Below are 19,702 nucleotides of genomic sequence, written 5' to 3'. Positions count from 1 at the left end.
CTCACCCGTACCCCTCACCCGTACCCCTCGCCTCCTTCTGCTACGTTTTATAAGAGGCGCTTAAAAAGAGGAGCAGGACGGCGTTCCGACTCGCCTCCTGACGGCTGGAGGGAACCCAGACCGCTCTCTCTCACTCCTGCACCGGCTGTTGAAATATTTATCTGCTGCTTCACACGGCGTCCCTCAGCCCTCGCCGACCTCCAGCTCCTCTCCTCACAGTCCTGTTCCTCACTCGTCCCCTCGCTCGCTCGCTCTGTACGGCGAGTAAAACCCGGCGGCGTTCCTGCGCTGGATCAGAGCCGACAGTTCTGGGAGGTAATTTCCTTCAACACGACTGTTTGTTTATCGGTCCTGATCCTCGCCTCCTTCACTCGGGGGAAAAAAAGATCTGCCGAGCGCCGACGGATCCTCCTGCTCTTCCTCCAACTTCTCTCTCTCTCTCTCACACTCTCTCTCCCTCTCTCTCTCTCGTCTCTGTGTCTGTTATTCCTTCCCCGTTTCTCCAGATTATGAAGAACCTAAATATTTTTCTCTGCACGCTTCCTGCTGCACCGAACCAAACCCGTCCTTCATGTTTCAGCCTGAAATCTGCAGTTTATTGTAGTAAATTAACAAATAAAAGTCGTATTTCCAACCTGCTGAAGTTCAGGAAGCCACCGGAGCGTCTGGAATCACTCAGACTGAGTCTGTATTAGCAGGAATCTCTGAAGAACGTCTGAGGAACCTTCAGAGCTTCACATTTTCACGTTCTGAGCTTCGTCTGCTGATCAAACATCAAACTCAACCACTTTTTCCTTTGTTTGAATGAATTAGATTCAGAATTTTTTTGGATCTAAGCAGCTCACCCCCTTCTCCTCTTAATTTAGTCATATCCAGCTCCCTAAGTGTAACTTTTCTTCTCTGTCGTGCACCACTACCCACTGCTCGTCTTCACCTTGGTGCAGGCGCGTTGACCAGCCAGCAGAGGTCGCAATTCAAGCACTATTTCGGAATCTGTTCTAATATAGGTCAGTTGTAGCCTAGTGGTTAGGGTACTGGACTAGTAATCAGAAGGTCGCTGGTTCAAACCCACCACTGTTGGGCCCTTGAGCAAGGCCCTTAACCCTCAATTGCTTAGACAGTGTTCTGTCACAGTCCTGTAAGTCTCTTTGGATAAAATCGTCCGCTAAAAGTCGAAAATGTAAACATTCCTCAGACACAGCCCGGCCGGGCGATAGCACAGCTGAGATTCGAGCTCAAGCCCTGCAGATCTCACTGCTTGTTTTTAAGGTCATTTAAAATTAAAATAACACAACAAATTAAGCCTGAAAGAAACCACTCCCCTTATTTTATACCAGCACACGGATCAAAAAGTCATGCACCGATCTCCGCTATCCCCAGTCTCTGTGTAGAACCGTCGATCGACCAGTAGAGGTCGTAACTGCAGCAGTTATTAGGAATCCTCTTGTATATATTAATTTACTTATCAGTTTGAATCATAAGTACTCGTTTGTGTATCGATCATGTGCCGTTCCTGATCCTCCAGGTTTCTTTTCCTCTCGATTTAAATCGATTGAAAGACGTCTGGATTTATTTAAAGATGTCTTTCTGCTAGACTAAACACTTAGGAGTTTTTAGGAGACGAAGCGTCGCGCTGACTCGGCCTTTCATCGGTTCAGAAGCGCCTCTGATCTGATGGTTAATTTTACGTAGGAGGTAATTACGCCTGATTATAACGGGACCCGTCCTGCGTTTGGAACACGGCGTGTGTTCTGCTTCTGTCTCCACATCTGCCGTCCACGTTGCCAACATAAAGCTCGGCGCTGCTCCGGATTCCGATCAGATTCCTTTTTTTTTTTTTTCATAATTCCTTATAGTTTGGGTTTTTTTTCTGATTGATTGATTGACTCTGGTCTGAGTGTCCGGGTTTATCTGGCAGCAGGATGAAGATCCTTCACAGGTCAAGGTGCCCCCCCCCCCATGTTATTATCTGTGTTTCTGAAGTGCAGGAATAACTCAGGAGGTCGGGAACTTCCTTTTGTTTGTGCGCCGTACCCCCGCGTGGCGCAGCGCCTGGGTAACGTGGCTCTTCTCGCTCCTGCACTCTGTCAGTCTTTTGTTTATGAACGTCCACGAGCGAGCGAAGGAGGGGGGGAGAGGAAAAACCCCAAAGCAGACGAAAACACCAAGCGAAGTACGAAGCTTTTTCTGAGAGCTGAAGGCCAGATAGGTGCTCTGATCGCTGAGTAACCCGACGCCCCCCGTTCTGACCAGATCATGTCCAGATTATTTCTGGGTGCACCTCCGAATCAGCACAGGTTCAGGGTTTAGACAAGTTAATCTCTGTGTTTAAACTTCCTCCCTCAACTAAGTGCACCGACTCACGTTGGCGCTCCCTTCACATGGTCACGATCGGGACTTGGGGTGGGGGCGTGGTGGGCTGCACGGTACCACCAATACTGAGGTTCCAAAAGACTCCAAACTGGAATTTAACCAGTATCAGAACCCCTCTTATTAGCTGTGATCTTTCACCTCTTTTGAGAGGCTTCTCACAAGCATTTTCAAGTGTGTGTGTGGGAATGTCAGTAGTACAAGAGCTGACAGCATTTGTACGGCTGGGCACTAAGTCTCCGCTGATGTTCCAGTTCATCCCAGAGCTTTTCTTTACGTCTTTATAGCTCTCGCTCAAGCTGGAACAGGAAAGGACCTTCCCTAAACTGTTGTTGTGAAGTTGGATGTCATTTTTTTTTCCTAATTTGTTACTTAGTTAGGGGCGTCCAGATACTTCTATGTATGTGTGTGTATATATATATATAGATGAGGAATATGGATACACACACAAGCTATGGCCAAAAGTACTTGGACACACGACCATAAGCTTGTTGGTGGACAGTGCTGAATGGAGCTGAAGTGTGTCTGTGGGAATTTGTGCCCATACAGTCAAAACAGCTGTTTCCTCATGTCTTTATAGAGGACCTTCCCTAAACTGTTGCTGCACAGTCAGAAGCAGGTCGTTTCCTTTATATGACTGATTTATTAAACCTGTTAGGAACCGTTCTGACTGAAACACGTGATGTCAGTAATTAGATGTGGCGTCCTAATACTTATTATTGTTTAGTAATAAATGTGCGCTGTCCGATTATTAACGGTGTTTTATGATTCAGTAGTTTGTTACCGGATCGTTTCGTTCTCCACACCGCAGACGTCTGGCCCGAGCGCCTGGGTGCAGCACGTGTCTGGAGTTGCTTCAGGAAACTTTCCTCCGCTCGATTCCTTTGTGTTTGGGGACGTCGGAGTAATGAAAGGCGTCTCTGCGCCCCTGACCCGCCGCTCGTGTATTGGAGCGTGTGGTAGCGTGGTGGTAGCTCCGCACGTGAGGTGGGAATGTTTACACTCGTCCACAAACTTCTGCCACCAGGAGGTGTAAACTGTTAGAGACCAGGAACCGTCAGCGCCCGGGTTATAAACTCAGAACTACTGTAGCATTCAGCACCAGGGTTCCTACACTAGATCCTACACTAGGGTTCCTGCTCCAGGGTTCCTGCTCCAGGGTTCCTACACTAGATCCTACACTAGGGTTCCTGCTCCAGGGTTCCTGCTCCAGGGTTCCTACACTAGATCCTACACTAGGGTTCCTACACCAGGGTTCCTGCTCCAGGGTTCCTACCCCAGGGTTCCTACACTAGATCCTAAACCAGGGTTCCTACACTAGGGTTCCTGCTCCAGGGTTTCTACACCAGGGTTCCTGCTCCAGGGTTCCTACACTAGATCCTAAACCAGGGTTCCTACACTAGGGTTCCTGCTCCAGGGTTCCTGCTCCAGGGTTTCTACACCAGGGTTCCTGCACCAGGGTTCCTACACTAGATCCTAAACCAGGGTTCCTGCTCCAGGGTTTCTACACCAGGGTTCCTGCTCCAGGGTTCCTACCCCAGGGTTCCTACACTAGATCCTAAACCAGGGTTCCTACACTAGGGTTCCTGCTCCAGGGTTCCTGCTCCAGGGTTCCTACCCCAGGGTTCCTACACTAGATCCTAAACCAGGGTTCCTACACTAGATCCTAAACTAGGGTTCCTACACTAGGGTTCCTGCCCCAGGGTTCCTACACTAGATCCTAAACCAGGGTTCCTAAACCAGGGTTCCTACACTAGATCCTAAACTAGGGTTCCTACACTAGGGTTCCTGCCCCAGGGTTCCTACACTAGATCCTAAACCAGGGTTCCTACACTAGGGTTCCTGCTTCAGGGTTCCTGCTCCAGGGTTCCTACCCCAGGGTTCCTACACTAGATCCTAAACCAGGGTTCCTACACTAGGGTTCCTGCCCCAGGGTTCCTACCCCAGGGTTCCTACACTAGATCCTAAACCAGGGTTCCTAAACCAGGGTTCCTACACTAGATCCTAAACTAGGGTTCCTACACTAGGGTTCCTACCCCAGGGTTCCTACTCTAGATCCTAAACCAGGGTTCCTACACTAGGGTTCCTGCTTCAGGGTTCCTGCTTCAGGGTTCCTGCTCCAGGGTTCCTACCCCAGGGTTCCTACACTAGATCCTAAACCAGGGTTCCTACACTAGGGTTCCTGCTCCAGGGTTCCTACCCCAGGGTTCCTACCCCAGGGTTCCTACCCCAGGGTTCCTACACTAGATCCTAAACCAGGGTTCCTACACTAGGGTTCCTACACCAGGATTCCTACACCAGGGATCCTACACTAGATCCTACAATAGGGTTCCTGCTCCAGGGTTCCTGCTCCAGGGTTCCTACACCAGATACTACACTAGGGATCCTACACCAGGGATCCTACACTCGATCCTACAATAGGGATCCTACACTAGGGTTCCTGCTCCAGGGTTTCTACACCAGGGTTTCTACACCAGGGATCCTACCCCAGGGTTCCTACCCCAGGGTTCCTACACCAGGGTTCCTACACCAGGGTTCCTACACCAGATACTACCCCAGGGAACCTACACTAGGGTTCCTGCTCCAGGGTTTCTACACCAGGGATCCTACACCAGGGTCCATCATAAGAACCTGCACCTACCACTGATGCACTGTGTGGATATACAATTACTAACTATATTCTGTAATCGCTTGCTCTGTGTACACCCAGACCTGGATCATGATGTTTGGGTGGTGGATGGGTGGTCGGCAGTGTAGCCTAGTGGTTAAGGTACTGGTCCAGTATTCAGAAGGTTGCCGGTTCAAGCCTCACCACTACCAGGTTGCCATTGTTGGGCCCTTGAGCACGGCCCTTAACCCTCAATTGCTTAGACTGTATACTGTCACAACTGTAAGTTGCTTTGGATAAAAGCGTCCGCTAAATCCTGAAAATTTAAATGTAAAATGGATGGAGAATATGAAAACACAGTTTATCTTCATGAGATGTTTCTCAGGAACTATCAGATCTTCAGATCTCCAGGGATCCATCCTGCTCTCGGTCATCATGTCACGCTTAGATGTAATTAGGGATAAAGTTGTTTACACAAACACACCTGCCACGCCCCTCTCCATCTGCAGGGTCCCAAATAAGCGTGATTTTATCGGAAGATTTATAGGCGGGCATTAAAGATTTATACATACACACCATGTTCAAAAGTATTGGGACGCCCCTTCTGATTACAAAATTCATGTGCTTCAGCACAGCAAGTACTAACAGGTGTAATAAATCAGTGATATGAAGAACACATGCTTCCAACTTTGCACCAACAGTTTAGGGAAGGTCATAAACTTCAGCATGAAGAAAAGCCCTGAGCTCAGCCCCACTCGGCAGCTCTGGGATGAACCGGAACATCAACAGATCAATGCCCGGCCGTACAAATGCTGTCATCTTTTGACTGAACGGGCACAAATCCCCACACACAGACTTGCGAGACACAGAGACAGATTTTAATTCCATTTGTTTTTGAAATGGGACGTCCGACAAGCTAATTGACTAGTGTCCAAATACTTTTGGCCATGTAGTGTATGTTACTAGTATTTGGGCCACGCCTCGACGTGTCAGCCTGGTTGCAGATTGAGAATCCGGTCCAATGTCCTGAAGTATTCTAATGTCTGGTGTGTGTGTGTGTGTGTGTGTGTGTGTGTGTGTGTGTGTGTGTAGGACTCCAGAACAGTGTCCCAGCGTGGTGTCCCTCCTGTCCGAGAGCTACAACCCTCACGTCCGCTGTGGAGCCGCCATGGCGCTGGGCATCTGCTGCGCTGGCACAGGGTACAAGGTGAGAGAGTCTGTTAATGCATCGATCGCTCTCAACACTTCTCCAGCAGTCTGTTGAAATGAAGTACAGCAGAGACATCAAGATGTGGGCGTGGCTGCCGATCAGGACGGTTTCTGGTGCTGTTTTGGCGGGGAGTGGACGGCCTCGCCCCCGTCCTTGCCCATCACGGGGCCAGATTTTTAACTCCGACGGGATTAGTCCGGAGAATCTCTGTGTTAACCTCTGTTCACTACGGCACATCTGGTCCTCATACCAGACCTGGCACAGCTTTTACGCCTATTATATATTATATAACGCTTAGGCTTTAGGGATATGACGTCCAACAGGATCGCAGCCAGGTGTCCACATACTTTTGGCCATGAAGTGTATATCAAATAAACTTGAGCCCAATCGAACTAGTTTTATTTGGTCTCGCTGAACCAGTTGTGGCGCTGCAGGTCGTGACCCTTGAGACGAGTTTTAGATGTTGCTATGACATCATGCTGGAGATCCACAGACGGTTCCCTGAGTCCAACTGACGTGAGCCAGGCCGCTGTCTGTGGATCTCCATCATCATATCGTACCGTGACCTGATCAGGGCGACCATATAAAACAACATCTAAGAAAGCTTGTAGTCCCTCAAAACCACACTGGCATCATTATGAGATGGAAGAACCTTCCAGAGTTTCTGTCTGGTCCAATTAGGCGTCTGTGCAAGAAGGTCGTTGTACAGAGATGGAGGAACATGTTGGATGGACAACCGTCTCTGCAGCCTCTATAAATCAGGTCTACACAAGATCCTACACCAGGGTTCCTACACCAGGGTTCCTACACCAGGGTTCCTACACCAGATCCTACACCAGGGTTCCTACACCAGGGTTCCTACACCAGGGTTCCTACACCAGATCCTACACCAGGGTTCCTACACCAGGGTTCCTACACCAGATCCTACACCAGATCCTACACCAGGGATCCTACACCAGATCCTACACCAGGGATCCTACACCAGATCCTACACCAGGGTTCCTACACCAGATCCTACACCAGGGATCCTACACCAGGGTTCCTACACCAGATCCTACACCAGGGTTCCTACACCAGGGTTCCTACACCAGATCCTACACCAGGGTTCCTACACTAGGGTTCCTACATCAGGGTTCCTACACCAGGGTTCCTACACCAGATCCTACACCAGGGTTCCTACACCAGGGTTCCTACACCAGGGTTCCTACACCAGGGTTCCTACACCAGATCCTACACCAGGGTTCCTACACCAGGGTTCCTACACCAGATCCTACACCAGATCCTACACCAGGGTTCCTACACCAGATCCTACACCAGGGTTCCTACACCAGATCCTACACCAGGGTTCCTACACCAGATCCTACACCAGGGTTCCTACATCAGGGTTCCTACACCAGGGTTCCTACACCAGATCCTACACCAGATCCTACACCAGGGTTCCTACACCAGGGTTCCTACACCAGATCCTACACCAGGGTTCCCACACCAGGGTTCCCACACCAGGGTTCCTACACCAGATCCTACCCCAGTGTTCCTACCCCAGGGATCCTAAACCAGGGTTCCTAAACCAGGGTTCCTACACCAGGGTTCCTACACCAGATCCTACACTAGGGTTCCTACACCAGGGTTCCTACACCAGGGTTCCTACACCAGATCCTACACCAGGGTTCCTACACCAGGGTTTCTACACCATGGTTCCTAAACCAGATCCTAAACCAGGGTTCCTACACCAGGGTTCCTACACCAGATCCTACACCAGGGTTCCTACACCAGGGTTCCTACACCAGATCCTAAACCAGATCCTAAACCAGGGTTCCTACACCAGGGTTCCTACACCAGATCCTACACCAGGGTTCCTACACCAGGGTTCCTACACCAGATCCTAAACCAGATCCTAAACCAGGGTTCCTACACCAGGGTTCCTACACCAGGGTTCCTACACCAGGGTTCCTACACCAGATCCTAAACCAGATCCTACACCAGGGTTCCTACACCAGATCCTACACCAGGGTTCCTACACCAGGGTTCCTACACCAGGGTTCCTACACCAGGGTCTACACCAGGGTTCCTACACCAGATCCTACACCAGGGTTCCTACACCAGATCCTAAACCAGGGTTCCTACACCAGGGTTCCTACACCAGGGTTCCTACACCAGGGTTCCTACACCAGATCCTAAACCAGGGTTCCTACACCAGATCCTACACCAGGGTTCCTACACCAGGGTTCCTACACCAGATCCTACACCAGGGTTCCTACACCAGATGTCCTACACCAGGGTTCCTACACCAGGGTTCCTACACCAGATCCTACACCAGGGTTCCTACACCAGATCCTACACCAGGGTTCCTACACCAGGGTTTCTACATTAGCTCCTACACTAGATCCTACCCCAGTGTTCCTACCCCAGGGATCCTACACCAGATCCTACACCAGGGTTCCTACACCAGGGTTCCTACACCAGATCCTACACCAGGGTTCCTACACCAGATCCTACACCAGGGTTCCTACACCAGATCCTACACCAGGGTTCCTACACCAGATCCTACACCAGATCCTACACCAGGGTTCCTACACCAGGGTTCCTACACCAGGGTTCCTACACCAGATCCTACACCAGATCCTACACCAGGGTTCCTACACCAGTGTTCCTACCCCAGGGATCCTACACCAGGGATCCTACACCAGATCCTAAACCAGGGTTCCTACCCCAGTGTTCCTACATCAGGGTCCATCATAAGAACCTGCACCTCCTCTGATGCACACTAGGCGAGTGCAATGCGGATCAGTCTTGTGTATGGAGAGACACACCCTGATCCGCACTCTCTCCCCCGCCTCTGTGCAGGCGGCATCAATCAGCCAGCAGAGGTTGCTTGCAGAGACCCTATCCGGCTTAATATCCCACCTCTATATGAACAACGGGCCAATCGGCGTTCATGTGGCCGCTCGGCCCAGCCGGATGGCAAAGCTGAGACTCGATACGATTATAGCGTGTGTTCCTACTGCTGCGCCACCCGAGCGACCATCATTATGGGTGATTGAGCGGAACTCGATGGTACACATGGTCATTTCATCCATTCAGAATCAAATCTACAACACAGACTGCAAAAATAAAGTCACGAGGTCCGATGACTTTCTGTCTCTCGGGTCGTTTTAATGAATAAAAAGGCCGAAATGTGAACGGATTATAATCATAATGAAGTTTCTCTGTTCGTTTTTCATCGTAAAACGTCTAAAATTCTTGTGAATGTGTGTCAACAGGAAGCCATAAACCTGCTGGAGCCCATGACCAACGACCCTGTGAACTACGTGAGGCAGGGGGCGCTCATCGCCTCGGCCCTCATCATGGTCCAGCAGACCGAGGTCACCTGCCCCAAGGTGAGAACACCACCACGCTCACCAATATGAACGATACACACCGTTCAAACCAGTCTGTACTCTGATACACACACCGTATGGGCTGGCATTCTTCCAGCTTTGCTGCAACAGTTTAGGGAAGGCCCTAAACTTCCCTGCACTCAGACCTCAGCCGCACTCAACAGCTCTGGGATGAACCGGAACATCAACTGATCAATCGGTTCCCAGCCCAGCCATACAAATGACCGAACGGGGACAAATTCCCACACACAGACTCCTTTAACACTGTTCGTTTTTAAATGGGCAGCTGTAGCCTAGTAGTTAAGGTGCTGGTCCAGTAATCAGAAGGTTGCCGGTTCAAGCCCCACTACTGCCAGGTTGCCACTGTTGGGCCCTTCAGCAAGACCCTTAATCCTCAATAGCTTAGATTGTATGCTGTAAGGCGCTTTGGATAAAATGGACCAAATACTTTTGGCCATGTAGTGGAGATCATGGAGCTCATTGGGATGAACCGAGATTAATAGGGACCATTTCCTTACTGCACAAAGTTCTGGAACTTTTGGTACCAAATAAATAGAAGTGAGGCCCCAACCTTGGCCGATGAAAAGAAGCGACTCTCCTCGATCGGGGTGGGCGTGGCAGCAGCTATTAGACATGAGCTCCAGCCACCAAGTGACCTTTGGAACGTAGCACTGGAATTAGACGAAGTCTGACCTCGTTAGTCGCGTTAATTTTGACATTATCGTGCTCCAGGGTCCAATTTTTCCAGCGGTGATAAACGATCACAGTGGCATTAAATCCACGGCTGGAAATTGATGGAGCGTTAAATACGTTTAAAAGGATCCAATCCGCCGTGATTTGTGCCGACCGGTCGTTCGGAGCAGCTGGAGCCAAGTTTCCAGGAGCTGCTGGAAGTTTGTGGACACCTAATATAACCTAACCCAGCGTTTTATGGAACCCACAGTATTTCGGAATGTTTCTGTGTGATGGAATTTGTGCCCGTCTGTATCTCAGGAGACCTCACGTAGGGGCGGAACTTCAAGCTCGAGGAGCTCTGATGTCAACTGTGCTGGAGCTTTTATTTACATTTATATTTGGTGGACGCTTTTATCCAAAGCGACTTACAGTACTGTGACAGTGTACGGTCCAAGCTGTTGGAGGTTAAGGGCCTTGCTCAAGGGCCCAACAGTGGTGGGGCTTGAACCAGTGACCGTTCAGCTGCCCTACAACATCTCATTCTAAAGCCAGTGTTCCTCCATGTATGCTTTTTATTTATCCACAACTATGACTGATTTGAGCAATTGAGGGTTAAGGGCCTTGCTCAGGGGCCCAACAGTGGCAACCTGGCAATATCGGGGCTTGAACCAGCGACCTTTCGATTACTAGTCCAGTACCTTAACCACTGCCCAAAACACTTGTGAGGTCAGGCACCCATACACTTTGAGTGATTGAGGGTTAAGGGCCTTGTTCAGGGGCCCAATAGTGGCAACTTGGAGGTGGTGGGGCTTGAACCGCTGTTGGGCCCTTAAACAAGGCCCTCAAATTATGTTCAGTCATAATTTTTGACAAATAAAAAGCATAAATAAAGGGACACTGGCTTTAGAATGAGACGTTATAGGGAAGTCAGAGCCTAGTGGTTAAGATACTGGACTAGTAATGGAAAGGTCGCTGGTTCAAGTCTCACCACTGCCAGATTGCCACTGTTGGGCCCCTGAGCAAGGCCCTTAACCCCCAATCACTCAATTTCTGTTCAGTCACAGTTGATTGTTAAATGCATGGGTGCCTGACCTCAAGTGTTTTAGGGCAGTGGTTAAGGTACTGGACTAGTAATCAGAAGGTTTCCAGTTCAAACCCCACCACTGCCAAGTTGCCACTGTTGGGCCCCTGAGCAAGGCCCTTAAAACTCTTGCTCAAATCATGTTCAGTTCATAATTTTGGATAAATAAAAAGCATAAATAAAGGGACACTGGCTTTAGAATTAGACGTCAGAGCCTAGTGGTTAAGGTACTGGACTAGTAATGGAAAGGTCGCTGGTTCAAGTCCCACCACTGCTAGATTGCCAGTGACTTTTCAATTACTAGTCCAGTACCTTAACCACTAGGCTTCCACTGTTTACTGGAATTGCTGGGATTAACTGGTGTTTCTGTCGGTGTTGTAGGTGAACCAGTTCAGGCAGCTGTACGCCAAAGTCATCAACGATAAGCACGATGACGTCATGGCCAAATTCGGTGCCATCCTGGCTCAGGGCATCCTGGATGCAGGTCAGTATCCACAGCCTCGTGTCCTCCTCTCCTCGGAGAAGATCACGGACCAGACCTCTCCGATCTGTGGTCTGAACTTTCGCTCCGTGCGACGAACAATTGTTCTCCACGAGGACGCTCGTAAATCAGCACGTCCTAACCTTCAATTGTTCCACACAGGAAACCTAAAGGATCCACAGCCACCAGTCGGACCCGCACTATTGTCTCGTCCGCTTTGATTTCTGACGGGCGACCTCAAACCTTCCGACGTTTTGTTTTTTTTATCTTTCTGAACGAAACGAAACGTTCCGACCGCGGTGATTCTTCATAATCAGGATCGAACGTGGATCCACGCCTCTTTCCTTCCCTCGTGTCCTCCTTCGTTTTTGAGGTCCTCAGATAAGGAAAGTACGTCTCTCTCTTATCTCCACCCTGAGACTCGACCTCGGTCTTCGTATCCAGCCTCATTAAGGGTAAAACTCGGTATCCAGGCGCACGCAGGAAACGTCCCGCCCCTCTCCGCCCTGATAGCGCCGCTTTATTGTTCTAATAAAGTCCTGAAGTATTTACAGCCACCGACCCATCAGCAGGAGTGCTTTTGTTCGGGTCACGCTTTGATCCCGAGCGGCCATAAAATCTTACATTTCCTGCTGGTTAATTAGGATTAAAGATCCAACTGGGAATTTTAGGATCACTCGTCCAATTTTATTTCTGCATTCTCTCCCAATTTAGCGTACTCGGTCTGTCCTCCGCTGCTGGACGATCCCTGATTGCGGTTGAGGTGGATATATTGCTTATATCCTATAGCGGAACCCTTTTCCCCCATGCGTTCTGCACAGGTGTCTCTATCCGCCAATCAGGGTCCTTACACAGCGTTTGAAGACCCCAGCTACATAGTCCGGTCATCCCGCCCTAGCAGAAACTTGAGTTTTAAAGACGTTGAGTTTCGAGGTATTTTTCCCATAAGGATGTTTGGGGAACCTGTTAATGCGTCCATGGTCCCGTGGAGCTGCAGATATTTTAGTCTCATGTAAAATAATGAGGTTGTTTTTGACACTTAAACACTGAAAATAACACAAATATAATATAAACACACTGAAATACAATTACTAACAGTTACACATCAATAAAAATACAATAAAAGCTGCACTTTAGTTTTACTTCTTTATTGTTTCCTGACGCTTCTTAATGCTGGAGATGCTCGATGTTGGAATACCGTATTCCCTTCAGCACCGGCGCATTCACATGAGAAGTGACACAAAACTCAGTGTGACTTATTGTAGTAAAACAGCGAGTGAGGAATGTGATTAGTGGAGGAACTTATGAGCAGTAATAATGAAGAGAAGTTTAGTGCTCCTGTCTCCTTCTTTTACTACATTAAACCACGTTAAGCTTTATTTTCAACCAGAAGCGTTTTAGACTCTGGGAGAAGCTGATTCTGATTCTCACCATTTCTCAGAAGCTGGAGCTGTAACACAAGTTTAAAAGTGAAACAGGGAGGAGAATCCAGATAAACACAGATACACGTGGAGCTGTAACCCTGGATCTGCACCTTATTCCACACTGATGCAGATTCAGAGTTTAAGGGTTGAGTTTAGGGGACGTTGAGTTACAAGGTACTGCTGTATATTAAATAATTGTACTTGTCTCTCATCTCCGTGTCTCCGTAGGTGGACGTAACGTCTCCATCTCCCTGCAGTCCCGGACCGGACACACGCACATGCCGTCCATCGTGGGTCTGCTGGTCTTCACCCAGTTCTGGTTCTGGTTCCCGCTCTCTCACTTCCTGTCCCTGGCCTTCACGCCCACGGCCATCATCGGCCTCAACAAGGACCTGAAGGTGAACGTCTGAGCCCGTGTCCCTGGGTGTCGTGTCTGCCGCCCCCGCAGGAGCAGGCGTGTAAATCCTGCTCAGCTTGTTTATACCTGGAATATTTACATTCATAGCTCCAGTGAAGTATGGATGCTCCGCCCGAGGCTCAGAAATAAATCACGTGTTTATGTAGAGCTTCGTATCTGGAGAGCTCGAGGTCTCGCAGGGTCGCCGGGGAAACTCTTACATCTCAAGATCACCACGTTTTTATTTAATATTATTAATATTTTAGTATGAGAATATGACAGTATAAGAACTCAGATCTGTGTAAATCAAACCCTTCAGCCGCGTCCACATATTTACGTCTTTCTGTCCAGTTTGTTTCTCCCTGGATTTCCTTCCCTTTATCTCCCGATTTAGTCATTTCCGAATCCCTGATTGTGAATCTGCTGCCACTTGCACAAGCCTCGATCTGATCCGAGAGCGCATCACCACACGCCCCTCTCCACTTAGCGGATGCTTTTATCCAGTACTGTGACAGCATACCGTCCAAGCAATTGAGGGTTAAGGGCCTTGCTCAAGGGCCCAACAGTGGCAACCTGGGAGTGGTGAGGCTTGAACCAGCGACCTTCTGATTACTAGTCCAGTACCTTAACAGCTAGGCTACACCTGACCCTTTAATTAGACCACACGACCGAATCAGTAACAGCGTGTTATTACAATTGTGCCTCATGCTTACTGTTAGGAGCCATGCTCAAGGGCCCGACTGTGACAATAATGGGGCTGGAACTTGATTCATCATGAGCAACCAGATTCTTCTCTTCTGTTTCCCCAGATGCCCAAGGTTCAGTACAGGTCCAACTGTAAACCCTCCACCTTTGCGTACCCTCCAGCTCTGGAGGTGCCCAAGGAGAAAGAGAAGGAGAAGGTACGTCGCTTATGAACCCCATCAGCTCCGGTTCTACTGATCTCTGATAGTTCAGCTTTTATCATTCGTTCCACTTCTTTATTTACTCGCCCCGCCAGGTTTCCACTGCTGTTCTCTCCATCACTGCCAAAGCTAAGAAGAAGGAGAAGGAGAAGGAGAAGAAGGAGAAGGAGGAGGAGAAGATGGAAGTGGTGGGTATTCAGCTTCTGCTCTAAGTCCTCTGGTAGCGTTTTTGGGAACGCTGATCAGAAAGAAATACACCGATCAGCCATAACATTAAAACCACCTCCTTGTTTCTACACTCACTGTCTATTTTATCAGCTCCACTTACCATATAGAAGCACTTTGTAGTTCTACAATTACTGACTGTAGTCCATCCGTTCCTCTGCGTACTTTTATTAAGCCTGGTTTCACCCTGTTCTTCAATGGTCAGGACCCCCACCGAGCAGGTATTATTTAGGAGGTGTGTTAGTGTGTGTTGTGCTGGTATGAGTGGATCAGACACAGCAGCGCTGCTGGAGATTTTAAACACCGTGTCCACTCACTGTCCACTCTATTAGACGCTCCTACCTAGTCGGTCCACCTTGTAGATGTAAAGTCAGAGACGATCGCTCATCTATTGCTGCTGTTTGAGTCGCTCATCTTCTAGCCCTTCATCAGTGGTCACAGGACGCTGCCCACGGGGCGCTGTCGGCTGAATTTTTGGGTTGGCGGACTATTCTCAGTCCAGCAGTGACAGTGAGGTGTTATAAAACTCCAGCAGCGCCGCTGTGTCTGATCCACTCATACCAGCACAACACACACTAACACACCACCACCATGTCAGTGTCACTGCAGTGCTGAGAATCATCCACCACCTAAATAATACCTGCTCTGTGGGGGTCCTGTGGGGGTCCTGACCATTGAAGAACAGCATGAAAGGGGGCTAACAAAGCATGTAGAGAAACAGATGGACTACAGTCAGTAATTGTAGAACTACAAAGTGCGTCTATCATCTTTTATAGGGCTTAAATCATTTTGTTTGGGTCGTATCTGCTGATTGGTTGATTGGTGTGTTAGACTCAAAAGTATTGCTAGATGATACTGTAGTTTTAAGAAATGCCAACTAGAAGCTAGTGATCATCTCAGCTGTTTGTTAGAGGCTCATTTAAACAATACTGTGTGCACTAGTAAACAAATATTCATTGTTTATTGTTGGTTTAGTCCCAAGAAACTAAGAAATGCAAATAAATCATTTTTAAACATTATTTTCTTGGTAAAACCATTAAAAGCTTAAGTCCTGGCCTGAGATCAGGGCTCTGTGCAGCACTGGAAAGCTCCACCACACCAGAACTGTCAGACCGTGTCTAAAATCGTGGGTTTTGCTTGCGTTTGTGGTCAGCTTTGTTCTCTGCTGGTCTGTTCGATCCAGGAGACGCAGGAGGCCGAGAAGGAAAAGAAGGAGGAGGAGAAGGAGAAGGAGAAAGAAAAGGAGAAAGAAAAGGAGAAAGAAAAGGAGAAGGAGAAGAAGAAGGAGCAGGAACCCAACTTCCAGATGTTGGAGAATCCAGCCCGGGTGATGCCAGCTCAGCTCCGGGTGCTCAACATGCCCGAGAACTGCCGCTATCAGCCGTTCAAACCAGTGAGTGTTCAAACACACACACACACACACACACACACACACACACACACACACACACACACACACACACACACACACTGAAGCATCAGTGACTCTCAGCAGAGCTGCTGGCTGAACCTTGGACTCGCGCCTGTTGTAAATATTTGATCGTTTTCCACCGTAAATAAAGAGATCCGCTCGCTCCAGATCTTCTCAACAGAACGACACCGCGCTAATGGCTCCAAATAAACACGCCAGAGATTTAGCCCGCTCGCGTCGCTCCGCGCCGACGTTCCCGAACCTTCTGATCTCTGATTGTTTTCACAGATAATGTCTGGCTGGAGGAATGCGTGTTAGTGTATATAACGTTATTAAGTAGTGACACTAGAGGAGTTCATCACCGTGCTGCACCCCTCACCCCCGCCGAGAGCCGTGTCTCTCCCTCGTGTGGAGGACGAGGAGGGAGGAGAGACCCTGTCTGACCTCGGTCACGGCCGGCGGTGTCGGCCGAGCGCCCCGCCGATCTGATTCTTCATTTCAGAAGCTCTCTTCAGTGGTGGTCTAGCGTTTGAAATCCCATCAGTTAGTTTACTGTTTAATCGCCGCTCTGTTTCTCTCTGTGCCGACCGGTGTGAATCCATCAGCCGGATCTTCACCACCACTGTGCCAGCCCTCCCTCAGGCATGATGCCTGTTCAGACCTCTGACCAGGATTGGAACTCGAGAGCTTGTGATCTCAGTGCTGATAGGCTAGTGCTTTACACCGCTGCTCCATCCGAGCGCCCGACTGATAAACCCTGCCTCCACTTCAGTTCCATTTTATTTTCCAAAAGGACTCGACATATGGAATTGGCTATGTCTAAACGCTCGATCAGTGAGTCACTCGGCCAGTAATTCAGTGATTCAATCAGTGAGTCATTCAGTCAGTAAATCATTAATTCGGTCAGTGAGTCACTCAGTCAATGAGTCGTTCAGTCAGTAGATCAGTGAGTCACTTAATCACTGAGTAATTCAGTCAGCAAATCATTGATTTAGTCAGTGGGTCAGTGATTCAGACAGTGAGTCAGTGATTCAGTCAATGAGTCACTCAATCAGTGAGTCATTCAGTCAGTAAATCATCGATTTAGTCAGTGGGTCAGTGATTCGGTCAGTGAGTCAGTAGTTGAGACAGTGAGTCAGTGATTCAGTTAGTGAGTCACTTAATCAGTAAGTCTTTCAGTCAGTAAATCATTAATTCAGTCAGTGGGTCAGTGATTTGGTCAGTGAGTCACTCGGTCAATGAGTCGTTCAGTCAGTAGATCAGTGAGTCACTTAATCAGTGAGTAATTCAGTCAGCAAATCATTGATTTAGTCAGTGGGTCAGTGATTCAGTCAGTGAGTCACTCAGTCAATGAGTCGTTCAGTCAGTAGATCAGTGAGTCACTTAATCAGTGAGTAATTCAGTCAGCAAATCATCGATTTAGTCAGTGGGTCAGTGATTCAGTCAGTGAGTCTGTCAGTAAATCAGTGATTCAGTCAAGGAGTCACTCAATCAGTGAGTCATTCAGTCAGTAAATCATTAATTCGGTCAGTGAGTCACTCAGTCAATGAGTCGTTCAGTCAGTAGATTAGTGAGTCAATCAGTGAGTCATTCAGTCAGTAAATCATCGATTTAGTCAGTGGGTCAGTGATTCGGTCAGTGAGTCAGTAGTTGAGACAGTGAGTCAGTGATTCAGTTAGTGAGTCACTTAATCAGTAAGTCTTTCAGTCAGTAAATCATCGATTTAGTCAGTGGGTCAGTGATTCGGTCAGTGGGTCAGTGATTCAGACAGTGAGTCAGTAATTCAGTCATTGAGTCAGTCAGTAAATCAGTGATTCAGTCAATAAGTGACTCAGTGATTCAGTAAGTGACTCAGTGAATCAGTGAGTGATTCAGTTGGAGAGTCTGAGATGCAGCAGGACGGCGGCGGGTATTATACACGGCGTAATGGGACGTGAGGAGCCGGATCCATTAGGTGTCGAGAGCTTCATTTCTCTTTGATGACACGTCTGAGGATGGCAGAGCTGGTTCAGCGGAGGGTGGAGGTGGAGGTGGGGTGAGGATACGATGAGGCCGGTTCTTCTCTCAGATCAGCGCGGGGGTCTCGGGGTTTAGATCTCGGCTCTCTGTACACTGATACCATCTCGCCCTCTTCAGCTCCACACGGGTGGCATCATCATCCTGAAGGACACCAGCGAGGAGGAGGAGGAGCTGGTGGAGCCGGTGTCGGCACACGGACCCAAAATAGAAGAGGAGGAGCAGGAACCCGAGCCCCCCGAGCCCTTCGAGTACATCGATGAGTGAAGATCGTCCCTGAAGGTAAAATACTCTGGTGTTTTTTATATCGCCGAGGAACCGCTACGATCAGACGCCGCGAGCGTTCGGAGAAGCTGACTGGCTAACGGCGCGAGCGGAGTGAATATAAAATGTAAACACGTAGTTCTCCTCTCCAGAACCAGCCTGATATCTGAGAGTCTCTCAGTCGTCCTGAAGTTCTACATGACATATGAACTGACTTCTCTTTCTTTCCACAGGTGGGAACTCCATTATATCCCAGCATGCACCTCTCCCGAGTCCTCTCCTCCGCCTGATCTGCTTTATTTTATACGCTCCTCCACCTCATGACCCCGGAGTCCAACGGTGAATGTTTTACACCACTGTTCTGTCATTCTAATAAAAGAGTTCTGTCGGACCTGAACCTGGTGTGGATGATTCTTTATGTGGAGTCACATTATAGTCTCGCTTACATAGTATGGCCAAAAGTATGTGGACACCTGATCATAAGCTTCAGTCAGTGAGTCACATAATCAGTGAGCCACTTAATCAGTGAATCATTCAGTTAGTGGGTCACTCAATCAGTTTATAGTCACACATCATAGTCTCGCTTACACTATATGGCCAAAAATATGTGGACACCTGATCATAAGCTTCAGTCAGTAAATCATTGATTCAATTGGTGAGTCACTTAGTGAGTCATGCAGTCAGTAAATCATTGATTCAGTCAGTGAGTCACTCAGTAAATAATTGATTCAGTCAGTGAGTCACTCAGTAAATCATTGATTCAATCGGTGAGTCACTTAGTGAGTCATGCAGTCAGTAAATCATTGATTCAGTCAGTGGGTCACTTGATCAGTTTATAGTCACACATCATAATCTTGCTTATACTATATGGCCAAAAATATGTGGACCATAAGCTTCAGTGAGTAATTCAGTCAGTCACCCAGTCAGTGAATCATTGATTCAGTCAGTGAGTCATGTAATCAGTGAATCATTCAGTGAGTCAATCAGCAGATCATTCAGTGAGTCAATTAATCAGTGAATCATTCAGTTAGTGGGTCACTCAATCATTTTATAGTCATACATCATAATCTCGCTTACACTATATGGCCAAAAATATGTGGACACCTGATCATAAGCCTGTTGTACATCCCATTCCAAAACCACGAGTACTGATACCACCCTCATCCTTCACCAAGGTCACACACTGATGCTGGATCAGAAGACCTGGCCACCAAGGTTTTCCAGCACGGTTGAACTTGAACACAACCACCACACTTCT

General features: G+C 48.5%; 1 protein-coding gene across 1 annotated transcript in view; it reads left to right on the top strand.

Moving 5' to 3' along the window:
- psmd1 (proteasome 26S subunit, non-ATPase 1) overlaps nt 1-18,841 on the top strand; it is a 47,938-nt gene extending 29,097 nt beyond the window's left edge. The window contains exons 17-25 of the mRNA XM_063012487.1: nt 6,071-6,185; nt 9,449-9,565; nt 11,703-11,805; nt 13,455-13,624; nt 14,433-14,525; nt 14,624-14,716; nt 15,937-16,146; nt 18,301-18,462; nt 18,678-18,841. Of these exons, the coding sequence (XP_062868557.1) occupies nt 6,071-6,185; nt 9,449-9,565; nt 11,703-11,805; nt 13,455-13,624; nt 14,433-14,525; nt 14,624-14,716; nt 15,937-16,146; nt 18,301-18,447 (1,048 nt within the window). The 3' untranslated portion in view covers nt 18,448-18,462; nt 18,678-18,841. The remainder of the gene's footprint in view (nt 1-6,070; nt 6,186-9,448; nt 9,566-11,702; nt 11,806-13,454; nt 13,625-14,432; nt 14,526-14,623; nt 14,717-15,936; nt 16,147-18,300; nt 18,463-18,677) is intronic.
- The last annotated feature ends 861 nt before the right edge of the window (nt 18,842-19,702 follow it).

The sequence above is a fragment of the Trichomycterus rosablanca genome, chromosome 17, assembly GCF_030014385.1.
Source record: "Trichomycterus rosablanca isolate fTriRos1 chromosome 17, fTriRos1.hap1, whole genome shotgun sequence".
NCBI lineage: Eukaryota > Metazoa > Chordata > Actinopteri > Siluriformes > Trichomycteridae > Trichomycterus > Trichomycterus rosablanca.
This window is presented reverse-complemented; position numbering and strand designations above follow the sequence as displayed.